At 57.4% G+C, this 24,753-nt stretch overlaps 1 protein-coding gene across 8 annotated transcripts in view; it reads left to right on the forward strand.

Annotated features, from left to right (window-relative positions):
- The window catches only part of BRD3 (bromodomain containing 3), a 106,397-nt gene that overhangs the window by 60,333 nt on the left and 21,311 nt on the right, over positions 1 to 24,753 (forward strand). For 2 of the 8 annotated variants that reach the window (XM_065529889.1, XM_074016059.1), the window contains exons 1-4: positions 7,400 to 7,457; positions 22,694 to 23,019; positions 23,841 to 23,978; positions 24,594 to 24,741. In XM_065529889.1, the coding sequence (XP_065385961.1) occupies positions 22,807 to 23,019; positions 23,841 to 23,978; positions 24,594 to 24,741 (499 nt within the window). In that variant the 5' untranslated portion in view covers positions 7,400 to 7,457; positions 22,694 to 22,806. Of the gene's footprint in view, positions 1 to 7,399; positions 7,458 to 7,943; positions 7,999 to 22,693; positions 23,020 to 23,840; positions 23,979 to 24,593; positions 24,742 to 24,753 lie in introns of those variants that run through there. The other 6 variants (XM_065529888.1, XM_065529890.1, XM_074016057.1 and 3 more) reach the window with 3 other exon arrangements.

Genomic DNA, 24,753 nt, shown 5'->3' on the forward strand with positions numbered 1-24,753 from the left:
TCCTGAGTAGCTGGGATTACAGGTGTACGCCACTATGCCAGACTAATTTTTGTATTTTTAGTAGAGACAGAGTTTCACCACGTTGGCCAGGCTAGTCTCGAACTCCTGATCTTGGGATCTGCCCGCCTTGGCCTCCCAAAATGCTGGGATTACAGGCATGAGTCACTGCACCTGGCCTATTCTTTATCTCTTTACATGGATTCAAGTTACTGTCTAGTGTTCATTTATTCCAGCCTGACTCCCTTTAGCATTTCTTAAATGGCAGGTCTACTAGAAGTAAGCTATCTTGGTTTTTGTTTATCTGGGAACGTCTTAATTTCTCCTTTTTTCTTGAGAAATTGTTTTGCAGGTTATACAATTTTTGGTTGACAAGTTTTTTTGTTTCTTTTAGCACTTTGCATATATCATCCCACTACCTTTTGGCCTTTGTGGTTTTTGATGAGAAGTCCACTGTTAACTTTATTGAGGATCCCTTGTATATGAGTTGCTTCTCTCCCTACTTTCAGGATTTTCTTGTCTTTTTTTTTTTTTTTTTTTTTTTTGAGACACAGTCTTATTCTGTTGCCCAGGCTGCTGGAGTGTGGTGGTGCAATGTTGGCTTACTGCAACCTCTGCCTCCTGGGTTCAAGCAATTCTCCTGCCTCAGCCTCCTGAGTAGCTGAGACTACAGGCACCCACAACTATGCCTGGCTAATTTTTGTATTTTTAGTAGAGACAGGGTTTCACCATGTTGGTCAGGCTGCTTTCAAAATCCTGATCTTAGGTGATCCACCCACCTCAGCCTTCCAAAGTCCTGGGATTACAGGTGTGAGACACCAAGCCCCCGCCTTCTTGTCTTTAACTGTTTGATGATAGTGTAGCTTGATATGGATCTATTTGAGTTTATCTCACCTTGAAAAAACTTTTTTGAGTTTCTCGGATATGTAGATTCATATCTTTCACCAAAAATTTGGGAAATTTTTGGCCATTATTTACTGAAATGATCTTTCCTCCTTACTCTTTCTCTCGTATTCCTCTTTGACTCCCATTGTACATATACTGGTATGCTTGGTAGTGTCCCACAGCTTTAAGGCTTTGTTAATTTTTTTTCTTTATTCTTTTTTCCTTTCTTTTCCTCCAATGGCATAATTTCAATTGACTTATCTTTATGTTTGCTGATTATTTTTTCTGTCTTCTCAAATATGCAATGAAATTTCTCTAGTGAATTTTTAATTTCAGATGAGATTGGGTTCATTCAGGGTGTTACGGCTGTCGATGGAATTTTTAATTTCAGTTATTGTTCTTTTCAACTCTAATCTTTCTATTTGGTTCCTTTTTTTTTTTTTTTTTTTTGAGACAGTGTCTCCTTCTGTCACCCAGGCTGGAGTGCAGTGGCGCGATCTCTGCTCACTGCAAGCTCCATCTCCTGGGTTGACGCCATTCTCCTGCCTTAGCCTCCTGAGTAATTGGGACTACAGGTGCCCGCCGCCACGCCCGGCTAATTTTTTTGGATTTCTAGTAGAGACGGGGTTTCACCGTGTTAGCCAGGATGGCCTCGATCTCCTGACCTCGTGATCCGGCCGCCTCGGCCTCCCAAAGTGCTGGGATTACAGGCGTGAGCCACTGCGCCAGGCCTATTTGGTTCCTTTTTATAATTTCTCTTTCTTTCTCTTTTCTATTTGGTGAGATATCATGCTCATAGTTTCCTTTGGCTCTTTGTACATGGTTTTCTTTAGCTCTTGAGCATATTTAAGAGTCGATTCAAAGTCTTTGTGTAGTAAGTCCAATGTTTGGGCTTCCTAAGGATGACTTCCTATTAATTCCTTTTTTTTGGTCCCTGTGTATGGGCCACACTTTCTTTGCTTCTTTGCATGCCTTGTAGCTTTTTTGTTGAAAACTGGACATTTCAAATATTATGATGCAGCAACTCTGGAAATCAGATCCTCCCCCCTCACCAGGGATTGTTGCTGCCATCTAAGTGTAATTGCTGTCATTCATTTGGTGACTTTTCTGAACTAACTTTGTATAACCATCCCTTTCCTGTTTCTCAACTGAATTTTCCAATTTTTGTGCTTTTCATCTCTGTTTCTCTAAGCTTCATTCTAGCTGATTTCCTCAGATCTATCTTTCAAGGAACTAACTCTTTCTTCAGTTTTGTCTAAGCTTGTTTTCCGAGATAGAGTCATGCTCTGTCACCCAGGTTAGAGTGCAGTGGTGTGATCTCAGCTCACTGCAACCTCTGCCTCCCAGGTTCAAGCAATTCTCCTGACTCAACCTCCCGAGTAACTGGGATTATAGGTGTGCACCGCCATGCCTGGCTAATTTTTGTATTTTTAGTAGTAATGGGGTTTCACCGTGTTGGCTAGGCTGGTCTCAAACTCCTGACCTCATGATCTGCCCACCTCGGATTACAGGCATGAGCCACTGTGCCTAGCAGAGGTAGGTATTTATTGTACCCATCTTACAGATGTGAAGACTAAGACTCAGTGGGGGTCACCTGTCCTGTCTTTTTTTTTTTCTTTTTTTTTTCCAGACAGGGGTCTCACTGTGCCGCCCATGCACTGGAGTGCAGTGACGCAAACACGGTTCACTGCAGCCTCAAGCTCCTCGGGCTCCAGCGACCCTCCTGCCTCAGCCTCCTGTGTAGCTGGGACCACAGGTGTGCACCACCATACCCAGCTAAATTTTTGATTTTTCATAGATACTGGCACTCACTTTGTTGCCCAGGTTGGCCTCCAACTACGGGGCTCAAGCAATCCCCTACCTCAGCCTCCCAAAGTGTGGGATTGCAGGTGGAAGCCCCTGGGCCCGGCCCACCTGTCTTCTTGTCCTGCCTGCCTCCTTTTGACTGTCTTTCTGCAACCAATTTATGCAGGTGCAGCACAAGTCTCTCTCCCTGTTCACCTGAGCTCCCAGGTTATACCAGAGACCTTTGCACTCCATGTCTTTAAGGACTTTACTATTATTTTTGTGCAAACAATTTTCCATGTTGTGGACGAGAAGAACAGGAAAGTGAGAAGGGCTCAACTCCAAGTTCCCTCCCTTCCGTGGGGCTCCCCACCCTTTTCCTTCCCTCCCCTCCCCTTCCCTTCTTTCTTTTTTTTCTTTTCTTTTCTTTTCTTTTTATTTTTTTGAGACAGAGTTTCGCTCTTATTGCCCAGGCTGGAGTGCAATGGCACAATCTCGGCTCACCATAACCTCCGCCTCCCAGGTTCAAGTGATTCTCCTGCCTCAGCCTCCCGAGTAGCTGGGATTACAGGCGTGCACCACCACGCCCGGCTAATTTTGTATTTTTAGGAGAGACGGGGTTTCTCCATGTTGGTCAGGCTGGTCTCGAACTCCCGACCTCAGGTGATCTGCCCGCCTTGGCCTCCCAAAGTGCTGGGATTACAGGTATGAGACACTGTGCCCAGCCACCCCACCCTTTTCTAAGAGAAGTTTAATGAACTTAGATCTGGGCATTTACTTCCTTGAGTTAATGCCTCACCTTCCCCTACCAAGGTGCAGTCTTCTGAAATATATTTTGTAAATGAAATACAAAGCCACGTTTGGGTTCATGGCTCAGGCTAGTAATTTAACCTCACTGTGCCTCCATTTTCACCTGTAAAGTAGACATAATCATCCCTCTGTCATCGAACTGTTCCGGGATTCAATAAAATGGTGTACATAAGGCTGTTGACACAGGGCCTGGCACATAGTAGGCACTAATTATTGCATAATTAAAAACCTCTGCTTCTCCACCCTCCAGAGTTCTCTGTAGCCCAGCCTCTGCTTGGTGGAGACAGAAATTCATTTTCTTTTTTTTTTTTTTGAGACTAAGTCTAGCTCTGTCGCCGAGGCTGGAGTGCAGTGGCCGGATCTCAGCTCACTGCAAGCTCCGCCTCTCAGGTTTACGCCATTCTCCTGCCTCAGCCTCCCGAGTAGCTGGGACAACAGGCGCCTGCCACCTCGCCCGGCTATTTTTTTTTGTATTTTTTAGTAGAGATGGGGTTTCACTGTGTTAGCCAGGATGGTCTCGAACTCCTGACCTAGTGATCCGCCCGTCTCGGCCTCCCAAAGTGCTGGGATTACAGGCTTGAGCTACCGCGCCTGGCCAGAAATTCATTTTCTTAAAAAGTTGTGCTGAGAGCTGATCCATCCTGGGGAAAGACACATGATAATGAAACTTTCAAGAAACTGATGTATAAATTTTAGTGCCATAATGTAACTGCTCTGTGCCTTAAGGCAGGATCCCCAACCCCTGGGCCTTGGACTGTTACTGGTCCGTGGCCTGTTAGGAACAGGGCCGCACAGCAGGAGGTGAGCAGTTGCGAGCGAGCATTCCCACCTGAGCTCTGGCTCCTGTTAGATCAGCAACGGCATTAGATTCTCACAGGAGCACAAACTGTACTGTGAACTGCGCATGCGAGGAATCTAGGTTGCATGCTGTTTATGAGAATCTAATGCCTGATGATCTGAGATGGAACAGTTTGATTCCAAAACCATTATCCGTCCCCACTCATCCATGGAAAAATGGTCTTCCATGGTCCCTGGTGCCAGAAAGGCTGGAGACTGCTGCCTTAGGGGGCATTATGGGTGAAGGAGGAGGAGGCAGCTGAGGCCCTGGCTCCTGTATTGGCTGGAGCCTGGCTCTGGGGCCTCCTTTAGTTGTGAGCACGTGGCTGTTTCACTGATAGATCCTGGGCTACACTGAGGTTTGCAAATAGAGGCTGGAGGGCAGGACAGAGGTGCGGAAGAGAACATTTATTCATTCAACAACTATGTATTGAGCACCCACTAGGTACCAGATACCGTTGAAGGATGTTTAGGGATATCTCATGGACAAGGTGCTCTGCTGTCACGGAGCTGTGAGAGGGTCCACAAGGAGGCTCAGGAAGTAAAATGTCAAGGTAGAGAGGTGAGTGATGGCCAAGGAGGCAAAGGCAGCGGCCTGCTCCCGATCACAGTCCCAGCCTTTGCACACGCCCCGCTCCCTTCCCAGAGCTGCGAGATCAGGTTCTATTTTTATCCTCCTGTGACAGGGGAGGAAACCTGGGTCGGGGAGATTAAGTGGCTTCACTTGGGAAACTCAGCAGTACCAGAGGGTGAAACTCCAAGAGCCTGAGGCTAGGAAGGGAGAGGATGATGGGCTGGTTGGGGGCTGGAGGGGACCACAGAGCCACCCCAAATCCCTTCTCAATGGCAGCCTTGCTGACTTTCAGCTGTTTGCCACTGTGGCCCCTAAACTAGTCCTCAGAGATAGTAGCACAGGGGCTGAGATGCTCACATGAGAGTTTCTGTCCTGTTCCCTTACAGATTCTGCTTCCTAGAGACTTCTCCAGCCTCAGGAACGCTGGCTCCATGGAACCATCCAGGCCACTCATGAGTGGGTGGGCATTGGGAAGGGAAAGAAGGGGGACCTTGATTCTTCCATCTGAGCCAGTGCCCAGGGAGGGCCTGGGTTCCTGCCATACTCCTGGGGGTCATCTTAGGGCAGTGGGAGGCCCATCAGGGTTGGGGGCATTTGGTCAGCAGCCTCAGACATGCTGGCTGGTCAGGGCAGCCTGCTGTGCGCATGCACCTGGGCTCCTTGAGGTCAAGACCAGGGGGAAAGGCTTTTTGTTCTGGCCTCGGAAGGAGTGCAGTGGGGTCTGTGTAGGTGGTGAGTGGCCATCCTGGTGGCCAGAGTGCTCAAGATACCCAAGGAGATGAGATGCAGACAGCAGGAATGGGCTGCAGCCTCCAAGGTGGCTAACACAGAAGCCTGTAGTTTGAGGAACTACACTGGGGCTTTGGGGACACAAACAGGATGGTAGTTCTTTTTTTTTTTTTTTTGAGACGGAGTCTTGCTCTGTTGCCCAGGCTGGAACGCAGTGGCCGGATCTCAGCTCACTGCAAGCTCCGCCTCCCGGGTTCATGCCATTCTCCTGCCTCAGCTTCCCGAGTAGCTGGGACTACAGGCGCCCGCCACCTCGCTCGGCTAGTTTTTTTTTTTTTTGTATTTTTTAGTAGAGACGGGGTTTCACCGTGTTAGCCAGGATGGTCTCGATCTCCTGACCTCGTGATCCACCCGTCTTGGCCTCCCGAAGTTCTGGGATTACAGGCTTGAGCCACTGCGCCCGGCCCAAGATGGTAGTTCTAAGGGACCTGCCTGCAGATCCTCACCTCCCACATTCCCCCTCGCCAACCTTCCTGTGCTTGAGGACTGCACTTTGTCCATTTTGCCAACTAGAAAGTCACGGCTGGAACCTTGTCCTAGAGTCCTGGGGTGTAAGAAGGTCCTGGGCTCCCAGCAGAAACAGAGGGGCAGGGCTAGGAAAGGTGCTGGCTTCTCCTGCAAACTCATCCTAAGACCCCAGGGCTTTGGGGTCTCAGCCTTCCTGCAAATTGGCTTCATGACCTTGGGCAGGACCCTTTGCCTCACTGAGCCTGTCAGCCTGGAACAGAACACCTGCCTTCTGGGTGTGCATGGGGTTGAATTGTCTCTATGCTGGCACTCACTTTGTGAATATTGCATAGATGTGTGCATTCCAGGCAGTGGAGCTGCTGCTCAACTTGGAATACACCTGGGGACCCCAGGAGCTTGGGGTGGGTACAGCCCACACAAAGAAACTCGACCTTGCAGTTGGCAGGTTCAGCAGGCACTGAGGAATCTTGTTTTGTTTTTGACTTTTTTATTGGGGTCAATATACACAACGTGTAACCACCTTAAGTTACAGCTGGATTAAAATTGATTTATGTGGCCTGGTGCAGTGGCTCACGCTTGTAATCCCAGCACTTTGGGAGGGCGAGGTGGGTGGATCATCTGAGGTCAGGAGTTTGAGACCAGCCTGGCCAACATGGTGAAACCCCGTTTCTACTTAAAAAATATAAAAATTAGCCGGGCGTGGTGGCGGGTGCCTGTAATCTCAGCTACTCGGGAGGCTGAGCCAAGAGAATCGCTTGGACCCGGGAAGTGGACGTTGCAGTGAGCCGAGATCGAGCCACTGCACTACAGCACTCCAGCCTGGGTGACGAGAGTGAAACTACTTCTCAAACAAACAAACGAAATTGATTTATGTGTAAACGCAAGTGGTCATCACCCAAAACAAGATACAAAACGCGTCCACGGGCTGAACCTTTCAAGATACAGAAAAAGGGCCGGGGTGGCCCTCTCCCAGAATCTCAGCCTGGGAACCTGGTATCTAGTTGCTGCCCCTCACTGGGCAGATGGGGAAACTGGGGCTTGGGGCGAGAATGTCCCCAGGCAGAGCTGGGAACACCCCTAACTCTTCGCCAGCTCTGGGGACTTGGCGCCCTCTCCAGCCACAGCGAACTTGGGCGCCCGCGCCCCAGCAAGTCAGGGGTTGGGGAGATGGGGACACGGAGGGCGCGGCTGAGCGCGGCTCCTCCCCGGGCGGGGCCGACCTGCCGGCGCGCGCCAACGCCCCGCCCCGCACGCGCGCTCCCGACAGGCTAATTAGGCGCGCGGTTTGTTTACAAACACGGGCTCCCGGCAGGTGCGCGCCGCCCCGCCCGTGCGCGGCCGGGGTTCCAGGGTGACTCCCGTGGGCCCCGGGGTGCCCTGGCGGGGGCCGCGGTGCTGGCTGCATTCCCGCTTCTTCCACGCCGTCCTGGGGTACCGGAAAATCCGCCGCCAGGCGCCGTCCCCGACACGGGGTGGGGAGACCCGCGCGGGCCCGGGCGGGGAACGGCCCACGGGGTCCCACCGTTGCTGCCCTGCCGGGCGGGGGTCGGGCCCCGCCCCCGCGCGCCCCCCGGGCCAGGCCCGCTCTCGGCCGGGTCGGCGGGGCGGGCGGGGGCGCGCGGGGCGGGGCGCGGCGCCGGCGGGGCCGGGACATGTAGTCCGCGCTCTGCGGCCTCCCCTGGGCGGCCCCGGCGCGGGCCCGGCCGCGGACTACGACTCCCGCCAGGCGCCGCGGCGTAGCGCATGAGCCCTGCTCGGCTCCGGCGCGTCTATTATGCTGCCGGGGCCGGCGAGCCAAAGAGGAGCCGGCCGCGCGGGCCGGGAGGGGACGGCCGCTGGAGCCGCGAGGCCAAGTACGCCTTTCTCTTGCTTCCTTGCGCGCGCGGGGCGGCGGGCGGCGCGGGCGGCGGCGGGTCGGGCCGGGCCGGGGAGCGCGGCCCGAGCGCCCCGCGCAGGCCGCCAGCGCGTCCGGGGGAACCGGGAGCCCGGGGCCGCCGCTGCCGCCGCCTTTGTGCGCGGCCACGATGCAACAAAGCGCGGCGGCCGCCCGGGGTCGCGGCGGCGGTAGCGGCGGCGGCGGCGGCGGCGCGGACTCCGCTCCCCTCCGCCCGCTCCCGCCTGGCCGCCTCCGTCCCGGACTCGGGGGCGTCGCTGCGGCCGGGGCGCGCAGCCCGGAGTTGGCGCGGCCCGCGCGCCCCGCGCCAGCCCGGCCTCCGCGCGCCCTCCCTCACGGAAGGGATTTTTTTCCCCCTTTCCTCCGCCCGCCATCTTTCGAAGGGGGGAACCCAGGGAGGACGCGGAGGGGGAAGGTGCGCGCGGAGGGGGAAGGTGCGCGCGGCGGCCCCGGCCTGCGGCCGTGCGCTCCGCGGCGCCACTTTCCCCGCGCCTGTCCCGCCGGCCTCTCTCCAGAGCCGTTGCTGGGGCCCGCGCCTGGGGACGGTCGCCGCGCGCCGCTGCCGGGGCGGGGGGCAAGGCTGGGCTCGGGCCTGGGCTCTGCGCGGCCTCCTCCCAGAGTTACGGGCCCAGAGCTGACTTTGAGCCCCCCTGAGTTGTCGGATTATTGCACCCAAACCAGGGGGAGACCCAGTTCCCGTTTTGAAATCAGCCTGAAAATAGCTTAATCCGGGCGAGGGCGAGTTGGAGCGGGAGGGTCGGGGGTGCTTCCCCTCCTTCCCACTTTTGGGGGCCGCCGGAGTGACAACGTGATACCAGCCCATCCGGGGAGAAATGCGCACCCCGAACCTTGTACACCCACATGGCCCTGGTGGGCTCCCTGTGAATAAAGCTGGGGCGTGCGGGAAGTCTCATTCCACCGGTTGCTCGTATGGGGGCAGGGCCGGGATGGGGGCTTCGCGCGGCCTTCTTTCCCTCGAAGGCGGGCGTCCCAGAACTCGGCCCGCCGAGACCCACCGGGGGCAGGGACCTGGCGTCCATCGTGTGAGTTCCTCCATTGGACCCAGTCCTTGAGTGGTTGCGATCCTTAGTTTTGGTTGAAAGCTTTCTGCTCAGAAATATATAGCTGGGGTTTCTCCTCCTTAGATTAAACTTGGCCATTGTCTACAAAAGTTAACCAGGAGGGGAGACTGTAGTGCATTGGTGGGCAGAGTAATTGGACTGGAACTGCATGAGACAGCTTCGTGTGTTCCGTCCTCCCCCGCCCTCCCCTGTGAGAAGAAACAGAAGAGGAAAAGAATTTTCTCTTTCCCTGCTCTTTTGTAGCCTTTTCCCCTTACTCTTTACTTTTTTTTTTTTTTTTTTTTTTTGAGATGGAGTCTCGCTCTGTCACCCGGGCTGGAGTGCAGTGGCCGGATCTCAGCTCACTGCAAGCTCCGCCTCCTGGGTTCACGCCATTCTCCTGCCTCAGCCTCCCAAGTAGCTGGGACTACAGGCGCCCGCCACCTCGCCCGGCTAATTTTTTGTATTTTTTAGTAGAGACGGGGTTTCACCGTGTTAGCCAGCATGGTCTCGATCTCCTGACCTCGTGATCCGCCCATCTCGGCCTCCCGAAGTGCTGGGATTACGGGCTTGAGCCACCGCGCCCGGCCTACTCTTTATTTTAAAATGGAGAGTTTCTTCCTGGGTCCATGCAGTGGACCCGGGGAGATTCTGAAATCTATGCAAAGTTGTGTGGCATTTTTCTGCGGAAAGTAGTTTGTTACTGGCTTCCAACGGGGTCTAAGGAAGGTCTAAATCCCTGCAAGGGGCTGGCCTTAGGGGTTAGAGACACCTCCCTCCGGGGTCCTTCCCTGGCAGCCCTGATGCAGCCTCTCATTTGCAAATAAAGGTCTGTGTTTGCCGTTTTCTCTGTTGAGGCCTTGATGTGTGCTGGTCGTTACTGATCAAGAAAGATAAGGCACTCGCTGTGACGGGACAGCGAGCCGGGGCGTTTCTTTCTGACCTTACCGGTAGCCTCGGAGGCCGGGTGCCTCAGCAGGGCACCGGGTGCCTGGAAAGACTGGGAGCAGCTCCAGCCTGAGCCCTGCCGCTGGGACATCCGGGGAGGAGGGATTTCAAAAGCTTTCTCCGGGTGGGCAGTCACTGCGTTTTTATTTTTGTTTTGTTTTTAGAAAGCAGAGTAATTACTTTCCTTTGACAACTCGCGCCTGCGTCGGAAGTGAGTGAGCTTTGAATGAAGGACGGGACTTGCAAACACTCCGTGCCCTCCACTCTGAAGTAGTCATACCCAGAAAGTGAAAGTGGGGGTGTGCAAAGCGGAGCAGCCAGGCCTGCTGCAGCCTGCGGTCCCTTCCTCTGCCCTCTTCCTCCAGGCTCTGGAGGTGCCAGCAGCAGGAACCCTGTGCACCAGGTGGGCGGTGATGGCCTCGTCCCATTCCTGATGCCACCAGGAAGTGCCACCACTTTCTCTGAGGCATGGTGGCTCCGGGTTTCCCAAGTAGGGTGATTGGCACAAAACCAGCAGCTGTGCTGTGTCTGTCCAGCTGCTCGTCGGCCCAGTTCTCCATGGGAAGAGCCATGTTTTACGGTGGATACACAGGGTACTGGGGCGGGGTGTGGGGAGCCGGAGCCTACCTTTCCCGGCATTGCTGCCTGGGAGGTGGGGGTGTCCCTGAAGTCATGCTGCAGGTCTCTTGGTTTTCAAAGCAGTTGAAGCAGTTGGTCAGAGGATCCTCCTCTTGCTTCCTTGACCCAATCATCAAGGTATAACTGACCTGACGGGGTTCCTGTCCCAGGCAGGTGCCTTTTTTTTTTTTTTTCCGCCTTGAGATGGAGTCTCGTGTTGTCACCCAGGCTGGAGTGCAGTGGCACGATCTCAGTTCACTGCAACCCCCACCTCTCGGGTTCTAGCGGTTCTCCTGCTTCAGCCTCCCAAGTAGCTGGAATTACAGGCGTCTGCCACCATGCACCGCTATTTTTTTTGTATTTTTAGTAGAGACGGGGTTTCACTACATTGGTCAGGCTGGTCTCAAGCTCCTTACCTCGTGATCCACCTGCCTCGGCCTCCCAAAGTGCTGGGATTGCAGGCATGCGCTACCGCGCCTGGCTGGCAGGTCCCTTATATCACGAAGCCAGTATCTGGTTGAAGCTAAAAGGTAATTGGATGAATCAAGGCAGAATGCAAGGCTTCTTGCCATAAGAAGGTTTTGGAACTTGTTGGTCTGCCTGGGGCCTTCCTGACCCCTGTGGCTCCACCCCCTTGTTGGAGCAGAAGAGATGTACAGGTGGCAAAGCATGATGGGGCGCCAGGTACATTTGGGTCAGCATTTGCCAAGAATGGCCTTGCTCCTGTGTTTTTGTTGGTACTGCCACCTTGTAGAGGTGCCCAGCTGGTGGTGGAGCATAGGGCTTTCTGTCCTCTCCTTTCTGTGAAATCATGGGCCCCTGTGCCCGGCCTCCCTGCTCCGGTTCCTGGACTCCTGCCATCTGAGGTGCTTGAGGGCTTGCTTATTTGTTTGTTTGTATTTTTAGTAGAAATGGAGTTTCACCATGTTGGCCAGGTTGGTCTCAAACTCCTGGCCGTAAGTGACCCACCCGCCTCAGCCTCCTGAAGTGCTGGGATTACAAGCATGAGCTACCATGCTCGGCGAAGATCCTTAAGAGCTCATTTATTTATTTATTTTGAGACAGAGTCTCATTCTGTTGCCCAGGCTGGTGTGTAATGGCATGATTTCCCCTCACTGCAACCTCCACCTCCTGGGTTCAAGCAATTCTCCCTGCCTCAGCCTCCCAAGTAGCTGGGATTGCAGGTGCCCGCCACCACGCCTGGCTATTTTTATTTTTATTTTTTGGTAAAGATGGAGTTTCGCCATGTTGGCCATGCCGGTCTTGAACTCCTGACCTCAGGTAATCCACCCATCTGAGCCTCCCGAAGTGCTGAGATTATAGGTGTGAGCCACCGTGCCGAGAGCTCTTTTAAAGAGAAAGTGTCACATTTTGGGCCATTCACCTGTTGATGGTTTAAATTGTGAGTCTTCTGGCCACGGCTGATTGAGCTCCCAGTGGAGACAGGACCTGTGTGTGTGACTGGAGGCTCGGACCCTGTTGTGTCTGTGCTGTTGGCTGTCTGCGTCTGGCACCAGCCTGTGGCTGTTCCCTGAGAGTCAGTTCGCAGGCTGCCTCCTCGCGGGGCCTTCGGAGCCTTGTGTTGGGAAGACGGGGCTTGGAACATGCCCCTGCCCCCCTCCTTGCTGCAGGCCCCCAAGGTACTGAGTTCGTCAGAAGTTAACGAGGTGTTGTGGGGACAACTTCTCCAGCCACTTGGAAAAGTGTCCTGCTGAGGGTGCGGTGATGTTCAGAAGTTGCCGGCTGGGTCTTTCTGAGTGTGGCTTGTTAACCAGCTGCAGCATTTCCCAGAGCGCCCAGTGGACTCGGGTGTGATCTGCAGAGGCGGCTGCTGATTGGGCCTGGAGTCTGGGGCAGAGGGAGTGCCCTCGGTGCACCTGTGAGGACCTGGGGCTCCGAGTCGGTACCTGGGAGCTGTGGGGCTCGGGGGCGGGACGTCCTTAGCCTCTGTGTGAGCACTGACCGAGATGAGGCAGAGATACATCTGTGCGGGGTGCCTGGCCCCTGCAGGAGTGTTGAGGGTTGTAGCTATAACCTGTCATGTGGCAGAAGGAAGACGAATCTACCATAAGCGGCTGAGGGGATGCCCTCCCTGTGCCATGCGTCCCTGCAGCCCTGGCCTGACAATCCTACAGGGAGCAAAATGTGCAAAGGGGCACCTGTGTGAGCCTGCGGGTCCACGGTGCCACCCACCCCCATCTGCCCACACCATAGGACGGAGCCCTGGGTGCACTGACCAGGCCCTTGCTGGGGTAGGAGGCAAGGGTCAAGCACGGTGGCTCTGTGGGCTGTGGACTTACGGACAGATGTGCTGCACGCCCACGCTCTGCTCTTAGCTCTGCTTCCACTCTGTCCCGGCAACAGACCTGGGGGCGCCCTGCAGTCCTCCGCGTTTGTGGTTGGGCGCGGGCAGAGAACATGGATGAGATAACCAAGGGGATGGTCTGAGAGCTGCGGCCCTGCTGGCCCCTTGTCCTGGCTTGGCATGGCTGGGTGGGAGAGCGGTAAGGCCAGGCCTGACTCCTTGGCTGGGGTGTTTTGTGCGTTTGGTTCTCAGCAGGCCGGCCAAGAGGAGATGAAGCAGACAGATGGGTGCTGGGTGGGCCCGCCGCAGCTTTGTTTTAAGAAGTGCACGGTAGGCGGAGTTCCAGGGCCTGACCCTGAGGCTGTGTCCCTCTGAGAGCATGGTGTCTCCTTCCCTGTAAAGGGCCAGGTGCTGTCCTCACTCACTGCCCCTCTGAAGAGAGTCCCCTGCCTGAGTCGTGGCTCTCCTGCCCTTCCCAGCCCTGTGGGAGACCCTGACTACGTGGCAGTGGCCTGGGGTTGGGAGGGCCTGACCCGTGTCTGTGGGGCTGGCTTCCTCGTTCCCACCGTGTGCAGAGGAGGGTCAGGCCTCCTTACGTCCCTCATGAGGGTCCCACAGGGGTAGAGAGGCGGGTGGGGACAGAGCTTGGAAGAGGTGATAGGGTGTGGCCAGAAGGCTGTGGGGCGTCATGGCAGGAAGGGAAACCTTCTGAGAAGCCACTCTCCCAGGGCCGTCAGGCTATGGAGAAGCACAGGCCCTGGGTTCAGAAAGCAGGAGGCATATGAGGTCTTAGGTCTGGAAGGCACTTGGGGGATGCAGAGTGGGGAGAACTGTGGGGTACAGGGGACAGTCACGGGAGAGGTGCTGCTGGCAGCTGCAACCTGCGCAGTACGTCTGGGGCCATGCCCCAGGACAGCCCAACCAGTCTGCTGAAGCGCCCGGGGACAGGGCTGGGTCTGTAGACAGGCGGCCAGGCAGCTGTGGGAGAGCAGGTGCGCTGTGCATGGGGGGCTCACGGCACTGCGCAGAGTCCCCTGGGGAGTAGGCGCCAGGGCTGGCTGTGCCTGCTCGGGTGGGGCCCATGATGCCCAGCTGCCATCCCCAGGGCTCCTCCAGGGTGACAGGGGGCCCCCAACCCCCGACTTCTCCCCTAGCTCCACAGAAGGAAACAGTTGGCTCCGTCTGTCACTGAAGGCAGCCCTGCCCGGACAGATCCAGTTTCCCGAGTCCTGGAGGGTGGCCCCAGGGTGGCCGCTGGTCACCACGTGGGCCAGGGAGGCCCCTTTGGCCGCCTGGGGACAGGTGCTCTGTTGGCCGGGTTAGTTTTGGGTGTGGGGGTGGCAGGCTGGGGTCCTTTCTCACAGTCTGAGCTCCCTCCTGCCACAGCCAATCACAACACCACTCCCAGCATTATCCCGAGAATTCTGGGGCCGTGGGGTGCTGGCGGTGAGTCTGGCGTGGATGTCCAGCTTTGTTCAAGCTGGCTCTGGCCTTCTCTGCCTGGGTGAGCTTGTGCCCCTTAACCTCTGAGCGTCCCCTCCACCTATGGAAGATGGGGCTCATCTGACCCCCACTGATGCAGGACAGAGTCCAAGAGACGGGCTGGAGTGCCGCAGTGGGGGCCACCCAGTCAGGGACATGGGGACCCTCAGGGTACAGAGGCCCAGGGCTATGGAAATCCCAGGGCTGGAGACCCCTGGGGAATGGGAGCCCCTGGGAAAGGCCTCCCCTAGCTTCCTCCAGCACCCCCACCCCTGGTTCCAGTGCTCCTGTCTTCCACCCTTTCGCTGGCAGGCCTGGCTGAGCCTCTGCAGAGCTGTGTAGCCTGTCCCTCCCTGCCACCGCTCCTCCCGACCCATGCTATAGCCGCAGTGGCCTTGGTAAGCCGTCCTCCCAGCCCTGCCTGTTTGCCGAAAGCTGGGACTCCTCCTTCCTGGACCCCAAATAAGGGCTTTGTGTTCTGGGGTCAAACCAGGCTGGAGATGCCCCCATGGTCCAGCCGCTGCCCCTTGGCTGGTCTGCCCCAGGGTGTGGCGTTGGGGACGGCACCCCTCTGTCCTCCCTCTGTGGAGTGCCTGAAGGCTGTGCTGCTGTGCGGGCCAGGTGGTGTGCCCGCTCCTGCCCCTCTAGGTCCCTGCCCCCCAGGAGGGCCATGGAATGGCGGGAGGGGTCAGGGAGGCTGCTGCCGGCTTTTCTGGGTGTTTTCTTTGGTGGCAACTTTACAGATTTGCATTCCTTCCCCGCTTGTCCACAGCCCTGAAACGGTCCAGGACTCAGCATCTTTTCTGATAAATTCTCAGCTGGGCCAGCCTAAAAGGGGCTGAATTTCTGCTTTTCATTTAGGTCCTCCTGTGCCCTATGGAGAGGAAGGCGGAATCCAGGGACCTTGGGAGGGGTTCGGGGGAGCACCCACAGCTTCTGGGCCAGAGGTGTGCCTGCCTGGGGCCACACAGCAACGGTGAGGATAGGTAGGACTCGGGCCACCTCACCAACATCCCTTCCATGTCCAGCACAGAGCCCCTCCTGGATAGGGCATGAGTGGGACCCAGGGAGGGGGCTAGTCAGTGTTCGGGGAGCCTGTGTGTGTGTGTGTCAGGGGCTTGCTCTGACATCCGGGCTGGAGTGCAGCAGTGCGATCACAGCTGACTGTGTCCTCAAGCTCCCAGGCTCAAGTGATCCTCCCAACCTCAGCCTCCTGAGTAGCTGGGATTCTAGGTGCACCACCAGGCCTGGCTAATTTTTTAAAATTTTCATAGAATCAGAGACTGACTATGTTGCCCAGGCTGGTTTTGAACTCCTGGCTTCAGGGGATCCTCCTGTCTCTCCCAAGGTGCTCGGATCACAGGCCTGAGCCACTGTGCATGGCCTGGGTCCTTGAGGATCTCACCAGACCCGCTCACTGCTGAGTTTTTTGCTTGGCGTTCGAGGACTTTTGTGGTTTGTCTGAGTTTCCTCTCTGGGCAGTTTCAGATCCTCTTGTGTCTAAGGCAGGCTGTCTGCTCACTCCGACTTTCACCCGACTGGCAGGGGTGGCCTCTGCCTCTCTCTCTGCTGGGCCGGGCAGGCAGCGCCTGTGGGCTCTATAGCATGGGCTTCGTGGGCAGCTGAGTGGGAGACCCGGGGAGGGAGGTGGGCCCCAGGGAGGATCTCTGAGCCTCCGCCGCCTCCTTTGGGAGATGGAGCTCCATCCCTGTCCTGTGGTGCCCGGGGGAGAGCAGCAGTAGCACATCTGGCTCCCCAGGCCTGTCCCCAAAGGACCCACAGCTTCCCTGCCAAGGTCCCAGGGACGGAGTGTGTTTGCTGAGGATGAGACTGCTGCTGTGACAGGCAGCTAATGGCCGGGCTGCCTTCCTGAGGGGGCCTTGCCCACACGGCAAAGAGCCCCTCAGAGCGAAGCAGCTGCCAGCAGGCTGTGTGGGAGCCCCTCACCACAGGAGGACTGAGTGGTAAAATTAGTTCTCCTGCCCTGTCTCCCACCCTTTAGCTGGCAGGCCTGGTTGAGCTCCTATACATGCTCACAGACCCTTCAGGTTCACGTTCTAGCACACTGGCTTCCAGCCCCGCCAGTGTCCAGGGTCCCTGTGAGCCCTGGCGTGGGCCCCCGCTCCCCGAGAAGAGGAGCAAGAGTTTACCCCCAGGAGACCACACCCTCTTCTGCTGCACATTCCCGCAGGGCAGGTACGAGGGGTGAAGGAGGGATAGCAACACAAAGGTTTCATGTGTCTAGACTTTAAGGCACTGGGGTCTCTGGCACTGCTGCCTTCCTCCAGCCCAACTCACTCCACCTGAGTCCATCTGCCCCACCCCTGCCCCACTTCCTCACGGGAGTCTCCTCAGCTTCCTCCCCATCCCATGAAGGTGGAGAGTGGGTGCAAGGCAGAACCCTGGACCCCACAGTTGCTGTGAGGACACAGCATGCAGTGTGTGTGTTGAGGAACAGGGTGCTGGGGGCCTGGGGAGAAGAGAGGTGCGCCCTCTTCCCTCTGAGAAGCTTCCGCGGGCAGGGGCAGCTCTGGGCTGGCCCGTTTCTTCCAGACTCCACTCATTTTCACCCCTCATGTTACCATCAAACAAATTCCAGACACGTGTAATTTATAGAACTTTCAGTCCAAATCTCTGAAAGATGAGGACTTTTGAAAGGTTATAACTACAATGCCACCGTACCCTCGATACTAACTCTGGTTCCAGAAATACAGCCAGTGTTGAATCAGTGCCCCTTGGCTCCTCCAGCAGGCTCTGCCAGCACACCAGCCCAAGGCACACAGCCTCCAGTGCCCAGCTTTGCTTCACACCCGGTGCCACTGCCTACACCAGCCGTGGGGCCCAGGCCACTCCTTCCTGGACTGTGAAACGGAGCCCTCTTTGGCCACCCACCCACCCTCCCTCTTGGTGACACAGTGGGCTGAGCGAGGGACTGAACCCTTTACAGCTGATGCAAGGCTGCCCGTAGTTTGAACCTGTGTATCTGCAGAAGACCGGGTTTGATTTGTGATGTCATCTCAGACCCTGGGGTAGGGGGCCGTGTAGGAGAGACACCTCCAGCCCCTCGGGAAAGGCTCCCCTAGCAGGTTTGACTTTCTGAAGTCCAGAAAGTTGACAGTCACGACAGGAGTAGAGGCAGGTGACATGGAGTGGTCAGACTCCGGCCTGGGGGGATAGGGATGTAACAGTGAGGGGCTGGTCCCTGGCATCCAGACATGATCCTTCTGTTTACTTTGTTTCTGGGAGCTGGGAGAAGTAAAGACCATGTTTGTTTTGGGCAGATGTGTTCTGAATGTCCAACACTGCCGGCCACGCTCCCAGTGTTACCTCTGTTCGTCCACGTGGCACCCTGGAGTGATGCAAGGTCCTCCTCCCTTTGCTGCGGCCCTGGGTGACTTGGGATCTAGGGGCACCTCCTTTTCTCCCCAGCCAAGGGGGCCCATGGTCACACCCAGTTCTAGCCGCTGGCTAGGACGTCCCAGCCCCCAGAATGTCCTTGCGTGAGTGAAGCTGTGGCCTATGGGGGGCATGACTTTGATGCCTGCCCATGGGCTATGGTGGGAAGCACGGCAGATGACGGCCTTACTGAGCTCTCCACACAAACCATCTCTTCACTCCACAGCGAGGTCAGCCGGGGGTGGCGAGCCGGGCCGTGGATCCGGGTGTGCCGACACCCAGGCGCTCCATGCCTCCCTCGCAGGGCCTCTGTGTCTGGTGTGCGGACCCCGTAGTGGCCCCCTACCGCCTTTCTGCATGGCCTCTGTGGCTGGTGTGTGGACCCCGTAGTGGCCCCCTACCGCCTTTCTGCATGGCCTCTGTGGCTGGTGTGTGGACCCCGTGGGGGCCCTGTAGTCAGCCCTTTCGGAGTCTCCACTGAACCTTGGGTTCTGGAGGGGCCTTGTGGCTGGCGGCTGGTCCTGCCCTGGGCTGCCTTTGTGTCCTTGCTGGCCGTTGGGGGTGGGGGAAGCAGGAGCGCCTCGTTCCGTAACTGCCCAGTGTCCTCTTGCTGTGTGGCCGCCTGCAGGCTGAGGAGCCTGGGGTAGGAAGCCCAGGGTCTTGATCCTAGGCTGTGCCTCCACTGCCCACTGCTGAGTGCTTCGTGTCCCAAAGCCTCGGCGCTCAGGTGGCACTCCGGAGGTGAAGGAGGAAGGGGCCTCCGCTTAGTCGTCTGTACATGTGCGCAATCATTCTGACCTTGCAGGTTTGTTGTGGGGATTGCGGGGGTCTCGGCATCAGTGAGCTGAAGGGTTTGTGGCCCTGGCCGACCACCTGTGCTGTTTGTGGTGTTTTCTCCACTGTCTGCTCCCACCCCACCTCACCCTGCAGAGGAGCCGCCGACATCTGGGCCAGAGGGCGGAGGTGGGGTGAGCGTGGTGTGAAAGCACCTGGCTGTCCTGCTTGTGCGTCCTCTGGGGTGCTCAGAAGCTGGGGTAGGGTGATCCCACCACCGTCCTTCTCTTGTTGGAACCTCCACGTCGATTTGTACCTTAGTCCATCACTGATTTTCAGCTGGCCTGGCCGGTGTCTGTTTCATTGTAATTTCTTTGTGGAAGCCTCAGTTGCCTTTCACATCTCAGGATGGGGCCCCGAGCTCCCCGCACAGACGTGGAAGGTGCGTGGGCTCTGGTCGGGAAGCTCTTTGCCTCATCTCCTTTCCACCGCCCCAGGGGAGGTCTTTCAAGGCGGTCTGCAGGTCGCCCTGGTTCTTTCCAGCGTCCGTGTGGGGCTCCCTCACACAGATGCCTTCGGGTTTCTTCATCTTCTCTGTCTGGACAGTGGAGACACTGAGGGTGGCAGAGCTAGGCGCTGGCTGAGGTTTTTGTCTGTCCACCCACTGCACTTGGAGGGAAGGCGTCTGCGGACGGGACTGGCCTTCAGCCCCAGAGGGGATGATGTGGTGTGAACGTGCTGCGGACGGGGACCTGAGGCACTGAGCCCGTCTCAGCGGTCCCTCCCCGCAGGACTCTGGGAGTCGAACACTCTCCCACAGGGAGGGTCACCCTGGGCTCTCACCTGACTCGTCTTCTGGTCTCGTCTTGCCCGGCGTGGTCCTTACCAGGTGGTGGGTCTCGGTACCTGGTAGCGGAGAGGGCTTGAAGGGGATGCCACTCCTTTGCCCTCTGGCTGCCCTCCCTCCCCGCCCCTCCCACTGGCCGGTGCCAGGCTGCCTGGGGGCTCTGCTTCTGTGCTGAGGGCTTGTTGGGGAGGCAGGGCCACTTGTCATGGCATCGTGTTGTCCTCAAGTTTTTGCAAAAATCTGAGTGTGTGTGGGGTCGGTGTCTCAGAGGGCAGGTTGGTGTTCCAGGAGAGGTGAGGTGAGGTCACCATACCTCGCCACCAGGGGTGGGGCAGTCGGCTGCCAGTGTGTGCCAGGGGTTTTTTACACTGCACCCCTCAGCTTCCAGGTCTTGTTGGGGTCGGTGTGTTTCTGCCAGGTAGCAGAGCTGGAGGCGAGCTGCACCCTCAGGGCCTGTAGTGACCACTGGCATTCAGTGAGCACATGCTGGCACCAGGCGCAGCCCTAGAGCTTTAACCACATTGGCCGGGATTTCCCTGGCAGCACCAGGAGGGCTCCTGGGCTGGGCCTCGGGCGGCTCTGCAGTGGCTGGTGGGCTTGTGCCAACCAGAGCCCAGGGCGCCCCTCCCTCTGCCTTGCTCAAGCTCACAGTCCATGGCTGGGCGGGGCTGCCTTCCCCACCCAGGACGAGGCCTGCACTCCGGTGTCCATGGCCGGAGCTGGGCTCCTACTCAGCCTCTGGTTTGGAACAGTGGGCGGGTGGCTGGAAGTAGGTGGCTTGAAGGGCCTCGTCTGGCCAGGCGTTGTGTCCCAATGGCAGCAGAAGCAGGCCCCCACGTTGAGCTGTGACCGTCTATCCTCATGCTTGGAGGAAGCTGGCCTGCAGCCGGGGAGCCTTCGTTTGTCCCATGACCACTCCCACACCCCCAAAGGTCAGTTTCAGCCCCATTTCCTGGCCCCTGGGCCTGTGCAGCAGCAGTGGCTACTGGGAATTTCCTCCCATGACTGACACCTGGGAGCCGACATCTGGGCCCTGGGAGGCGGCAGCAGCACAGCCTGGGCCTTCTGTCGGTGCTGCCCGGCAGTCTCAGCGGAGCTGCGTGTGGTGCTTGGTGCCCGTCACTGTCGTGAGCTCTCTCTGTGCCTGACTCCTCCACCCTCAGGAGCCTCGTGGGGAAGTGGAAGGACCAGGTCGTGTGGCTGGCCCCAGCGTCTGTGCTGCCTGGGGCCCAGCAGAACGGGTGTTCTGGGAGGTACCTGGAGACCTTGGGAGGGCAAGAGCCTGCTGCTGTCCAGGCATTGAGGGAGGGCTGCAAGTCACAGGAGACAGGATGCAGGTCTCAGGACTCGGTCACTCTGGGTCGCCCCAGGCCCCACCAGCCAGGGTGGGGCTGGACTCACTTTCACTCTGAGTCACATGGAGCTCCTGGGAGGTTTTGAGCAGACCAGTGACCTGATCTGACTTGGTTTTAACAGGATCGCCCTGCGGTACGGGCTAGGCGGTCCTTGCGGGGCAGAGCAGGGAGCCCTGCTGGGAGGGCTTCATGGAAATCCTAGCAAGTGGTGGTAGTGAGGGGCAGTGCCGCCACCCTCTGGCCTGGGGCAGCAGGAAGAGAGGCGTTTGGGGGACCCCAGGTTTGTGCCCAGCACAGCAGCTCTGTGACTGGGCTGAAGACACAGAAACCGGCGCAGCTGCCCTCCCCACCAGGGTTGCGGCCTGGGGCTGTGAGCAGCGGCTTGGTGAGATGGAGGGGCATGGAGGCACCCGCTCACCCCAGGAGGGCGTGGAAGAGGTTGGGTATGAGGGGCTTCCCTGGATGAGACCTTGGCACAGGTGGACGCTCCTGGAGTTGAGACACGTTCTCTCGTGCAGGCATGCTTGGTGGGTGAGCTGTGTTGCGTGTAGCTTTGAAGCCCTTTCCACTCTGGGGTGGGGTGGGAGGAAGTGACGTTGCCATGCAGGGTGCTGACAACATTGAACATCCAGCTTGGGGAGGGGCTCCCGGTTTGCAGCATTTGCCCATTGCTGGGGTGTAACTGCCAACCGGGGCAGATTTCAGGAGATCAACCAGATGTCAGCCAGCTCACAGACTTCCCCTAGTCTTGACTGTCTGCCCCGAGCATCTACAAGTGGCTGGTTCTGGGGCCGGAGCCGGCTCCTCCCATGGCAGAGCTGCTGCCTGGGCTCTGAGGGGAGCCTGCAGCCCTGACCTGTCTGTCAGTTATACGAGCGCAGGAAAGGCTCAAATGGCAGCAAGGGACGAGGCTGAAGTTGAAGTCCCAGGCGCTGGGTTAGAGCTCTTCACGTCTGCCCCACACCTTTACAGGTAGACCCGGGGCTACACCGCAGGGCCCTGGCCATGGTTGGAGGCCTGCATACATTCTCCACTCTGCAGCGTTCCTGTGGGTGCTCTCGACTGTCTGTGCCCACCTGGGACACGCAGGGTGGCGGTGGCCTCTTCCTGCCAGCCCTGCCTGTGGCCAGCCAGTCGGGGCCAGGGAAGCCCCAGCATCTTGCATGTACAGAGCTCCCCGTGGTCAGCTGGGGTGTGGAGGTCGGCAAGGTCTGAGCCGCCGCTCCCACCTCTCTGATTGGCCGAGAGTCAGGCCGGGTCACAACCACGCTGCCATCACAAACCTGGGCTTTTGTTCTCCTGGTTACGATAGAACCTCACTGCTTGGCCTCGCTCGGGGGTGCCACCTCCCCGCACCGTGTTTGGGTCTGCAAACGTCTGTGTTGTGCCGGCCCCACTTCCCGTGGCTGTATTGGCCCCACATCGTGGCTGTCCACGCATGGGTCACTCTTCAGAACATTGTCGTGGCCAAGCTGTCAGAGCCCAGTAGCAACTAGTCGGCCCCCACGAGTGGTTGGTTGGTGGGCAGAAGGCTGCCAGTGGCTGAGTCCCTTGGCACACCTGCCTCCCAGCGTGTGCCCCAAGCGCCCACCTGGGAGCAAATGGCATGTGCCTGAGCTCCCTCCACCGCCCAGGCCTTCCCTCCCGGGCCTGAGAGCAGTGGTTGGAGAGTCGTCCTGAGCTGGTGGCGCTTGGCTTGAGCAGGTTTCCCGACAGCCACTCACCTGGGTGGCTGGGCAACGGGGGTGAGTGAGTGGAGCAGGCCCTGCTGGGGCTTGACAGGTGCCCTCCAGAGCCTGCCGTGGCTGGGAGAGGTGGGGGTCCCCAAGGTGACTGGCCTGCCTCTCTGTTGTGCGTCCTCACTGCAGTTGTCGCCTGGTTGGGCCCGGAAATGGGACGTCGCGCCTCCTCGGGGAGTGTAGAAGCAGCCAGGGCCTCTCCAAGCCGCTGCTGTGACAGAAAGTGAGCGAGCTGCCAGAGGATGTCCACCACCACGACCGTCGCCCCCGCGGGGATCCCGGCAGCCCCGGGGCCTGTGAACCCACCGCCCCCGGAGGTCTCCAACCCCAGCAAGCCCGGCCGCAAGACCAACCAGCTGCAGTACATGCAGAATGTGGTGGTGAAGACGCTCTGGAAACACCAGTTCGCCTGGCCCTTCTACCAGCCCGTGGACGCAATCAAACTGAACCTGCCGGTGCGTAGCTGCTGCCTCCCCAAGAGCCACGTTCTGCTGCTGCTGTCCTCTGTCCCCCTCGTGCTGCCCCCACTGCTGGAAAGACTGCCATTCTGGCCTTAGGAAGGTGCTGCTAAGCTGGGGACAGCCTGTGCCTCAGGAAGCCCACAGCATGAAGGCACACAGCGGTCACGTGGGCGTGGGAGAGTCGAGGGCGGCTGCCCCAGGTGCAGGAAATAGGGAGAAGCCACGCGCGTCTGGGAGGAAAGCAGGTGGACGGTGATGGGGCCTAGGAGTCGAGGTTCACTGGGGCCGCCTTCTGCCTCACTGGCTCCTGCAGGATGGCCCATCTGCCAGCTTGGCGAGCCCACTTGGAGTTAGAGGCAGAGATGTTGAGGCCTGCCTTCCGGATGATGGTGCCCTCAGCTGCATGCTCGTTTTTGACCTGGGCCCAAATAGACAAACCCTGAGCATTGCAGAGGAAGCCCTGGGCTGGTGCTTGGTGGCCTGGGCTCTAGGCTCTGCGAGGCCCTGGTCACCTGCAGGTTTAGACCCCGGAAGGTTTGGCCCCATCTCCAGTATGTAGACCTGTCCTGGGGTCTGCCCTAGCCCTGTGGGCTCCCCTCTGCACATGCTTGGGGTTCGGAGAGAGGTTAGGCAGGAGTTTGGAGCTGGCCAAGTGCCCACCTCACCATAGCCCACTGCTGTCAGAGATCAGAAAGTGCCTCTGGGCCAGCCCCAGTCCTCAGTCCACTTGGGAAGGCCAGGCTGTATCCTCTTGGGAATTGCGAAAATAATTATGTAGAATCTTTCGGTAATGCCTCTGAAAATCTCTTTCCTAGGATTATCATAAAATAATAAAAAACCCAATGGATATGGGGACTATTAAGAAGAGACTAGAAAATAATTATTATTGGAGTGCAAGCGAGTGTATGCAGGACTTCAACACCATGTTTACAAATTGTTACATTTATAACAAGGTAAGACTAACAAGGTAAGACGCCGGCCCAGAATGCCGCTTGCAGTCAGGATTCGGGTGCTGTGTGGCGCGGATCCCCTGGCCATTCTTGCCAGTGCCAGGTGGACCTGGGCGCTTTGCAGCAGCTCTTGGGCAGGCTCAAAGCACATCACCTGGCCGGGTGCCATGGCTCACACCTGTAATCCCAGCACTTTGGGAGGCTGAGGTGGGCGGATCTCTTGAGCGCAGGAGTTTGAGATCAACCTGTGCAACATGATGAAACCCCATCTCTACTAAAAATACAAAAAAATTAGCCGGGTGTGGTGGCACCTGTAATCCCAGCTACTTGGAAGGCTAAGGCAGGAGAATCAGTTAAACCTCGGAGGTGGAGGTTGCAGTGAGCCGAAATCGTGCCACTACACTCCAGCCTGGGTGACAGAGCAAGATTTCGTCTGGAAAAAAAAAAAAAATGTATATGTATGTATGTATACGTATGTGTGTATATGTTATATATATTCATTTAGTTCTCTCCTGTGCTGCCAAATGTTAAATTTTAAGTATTTTTTTGAGCTACAACTAATAATGTCCTTTGCAAGCACACAGCTCCTTTCCTGACCTGGACTCTCTGTGTCTTCAGCCCACAGATGACATTGTGCTAATGGCCCAAGCCTTAGAGAAAATTTTTCTACAAAAAGTGGCCCAGATGCCCCAAGAGGAAGTTGAATTATTACCCCCTGCTCCAAAGGGCAAAGGCCGGAAGCCGTCTGCGGGAGTCCAGAGCGCAGGTACAGGGAGCC

This window comes from Macaca fascicularis, chromosome 15 (genome assembly GCF_037993035.2).
Source record: "Macaca fascicularis isolate 582-1 chromosome 15, T2T-MFA8v1.1".
Taxonomy (NCBI): domain Eukaryota; kingdom Metazoa; phylum Chordata; class Mammalia; order Primates; family Cercopithecidae; genus Macaca; species Macaca fascicularis.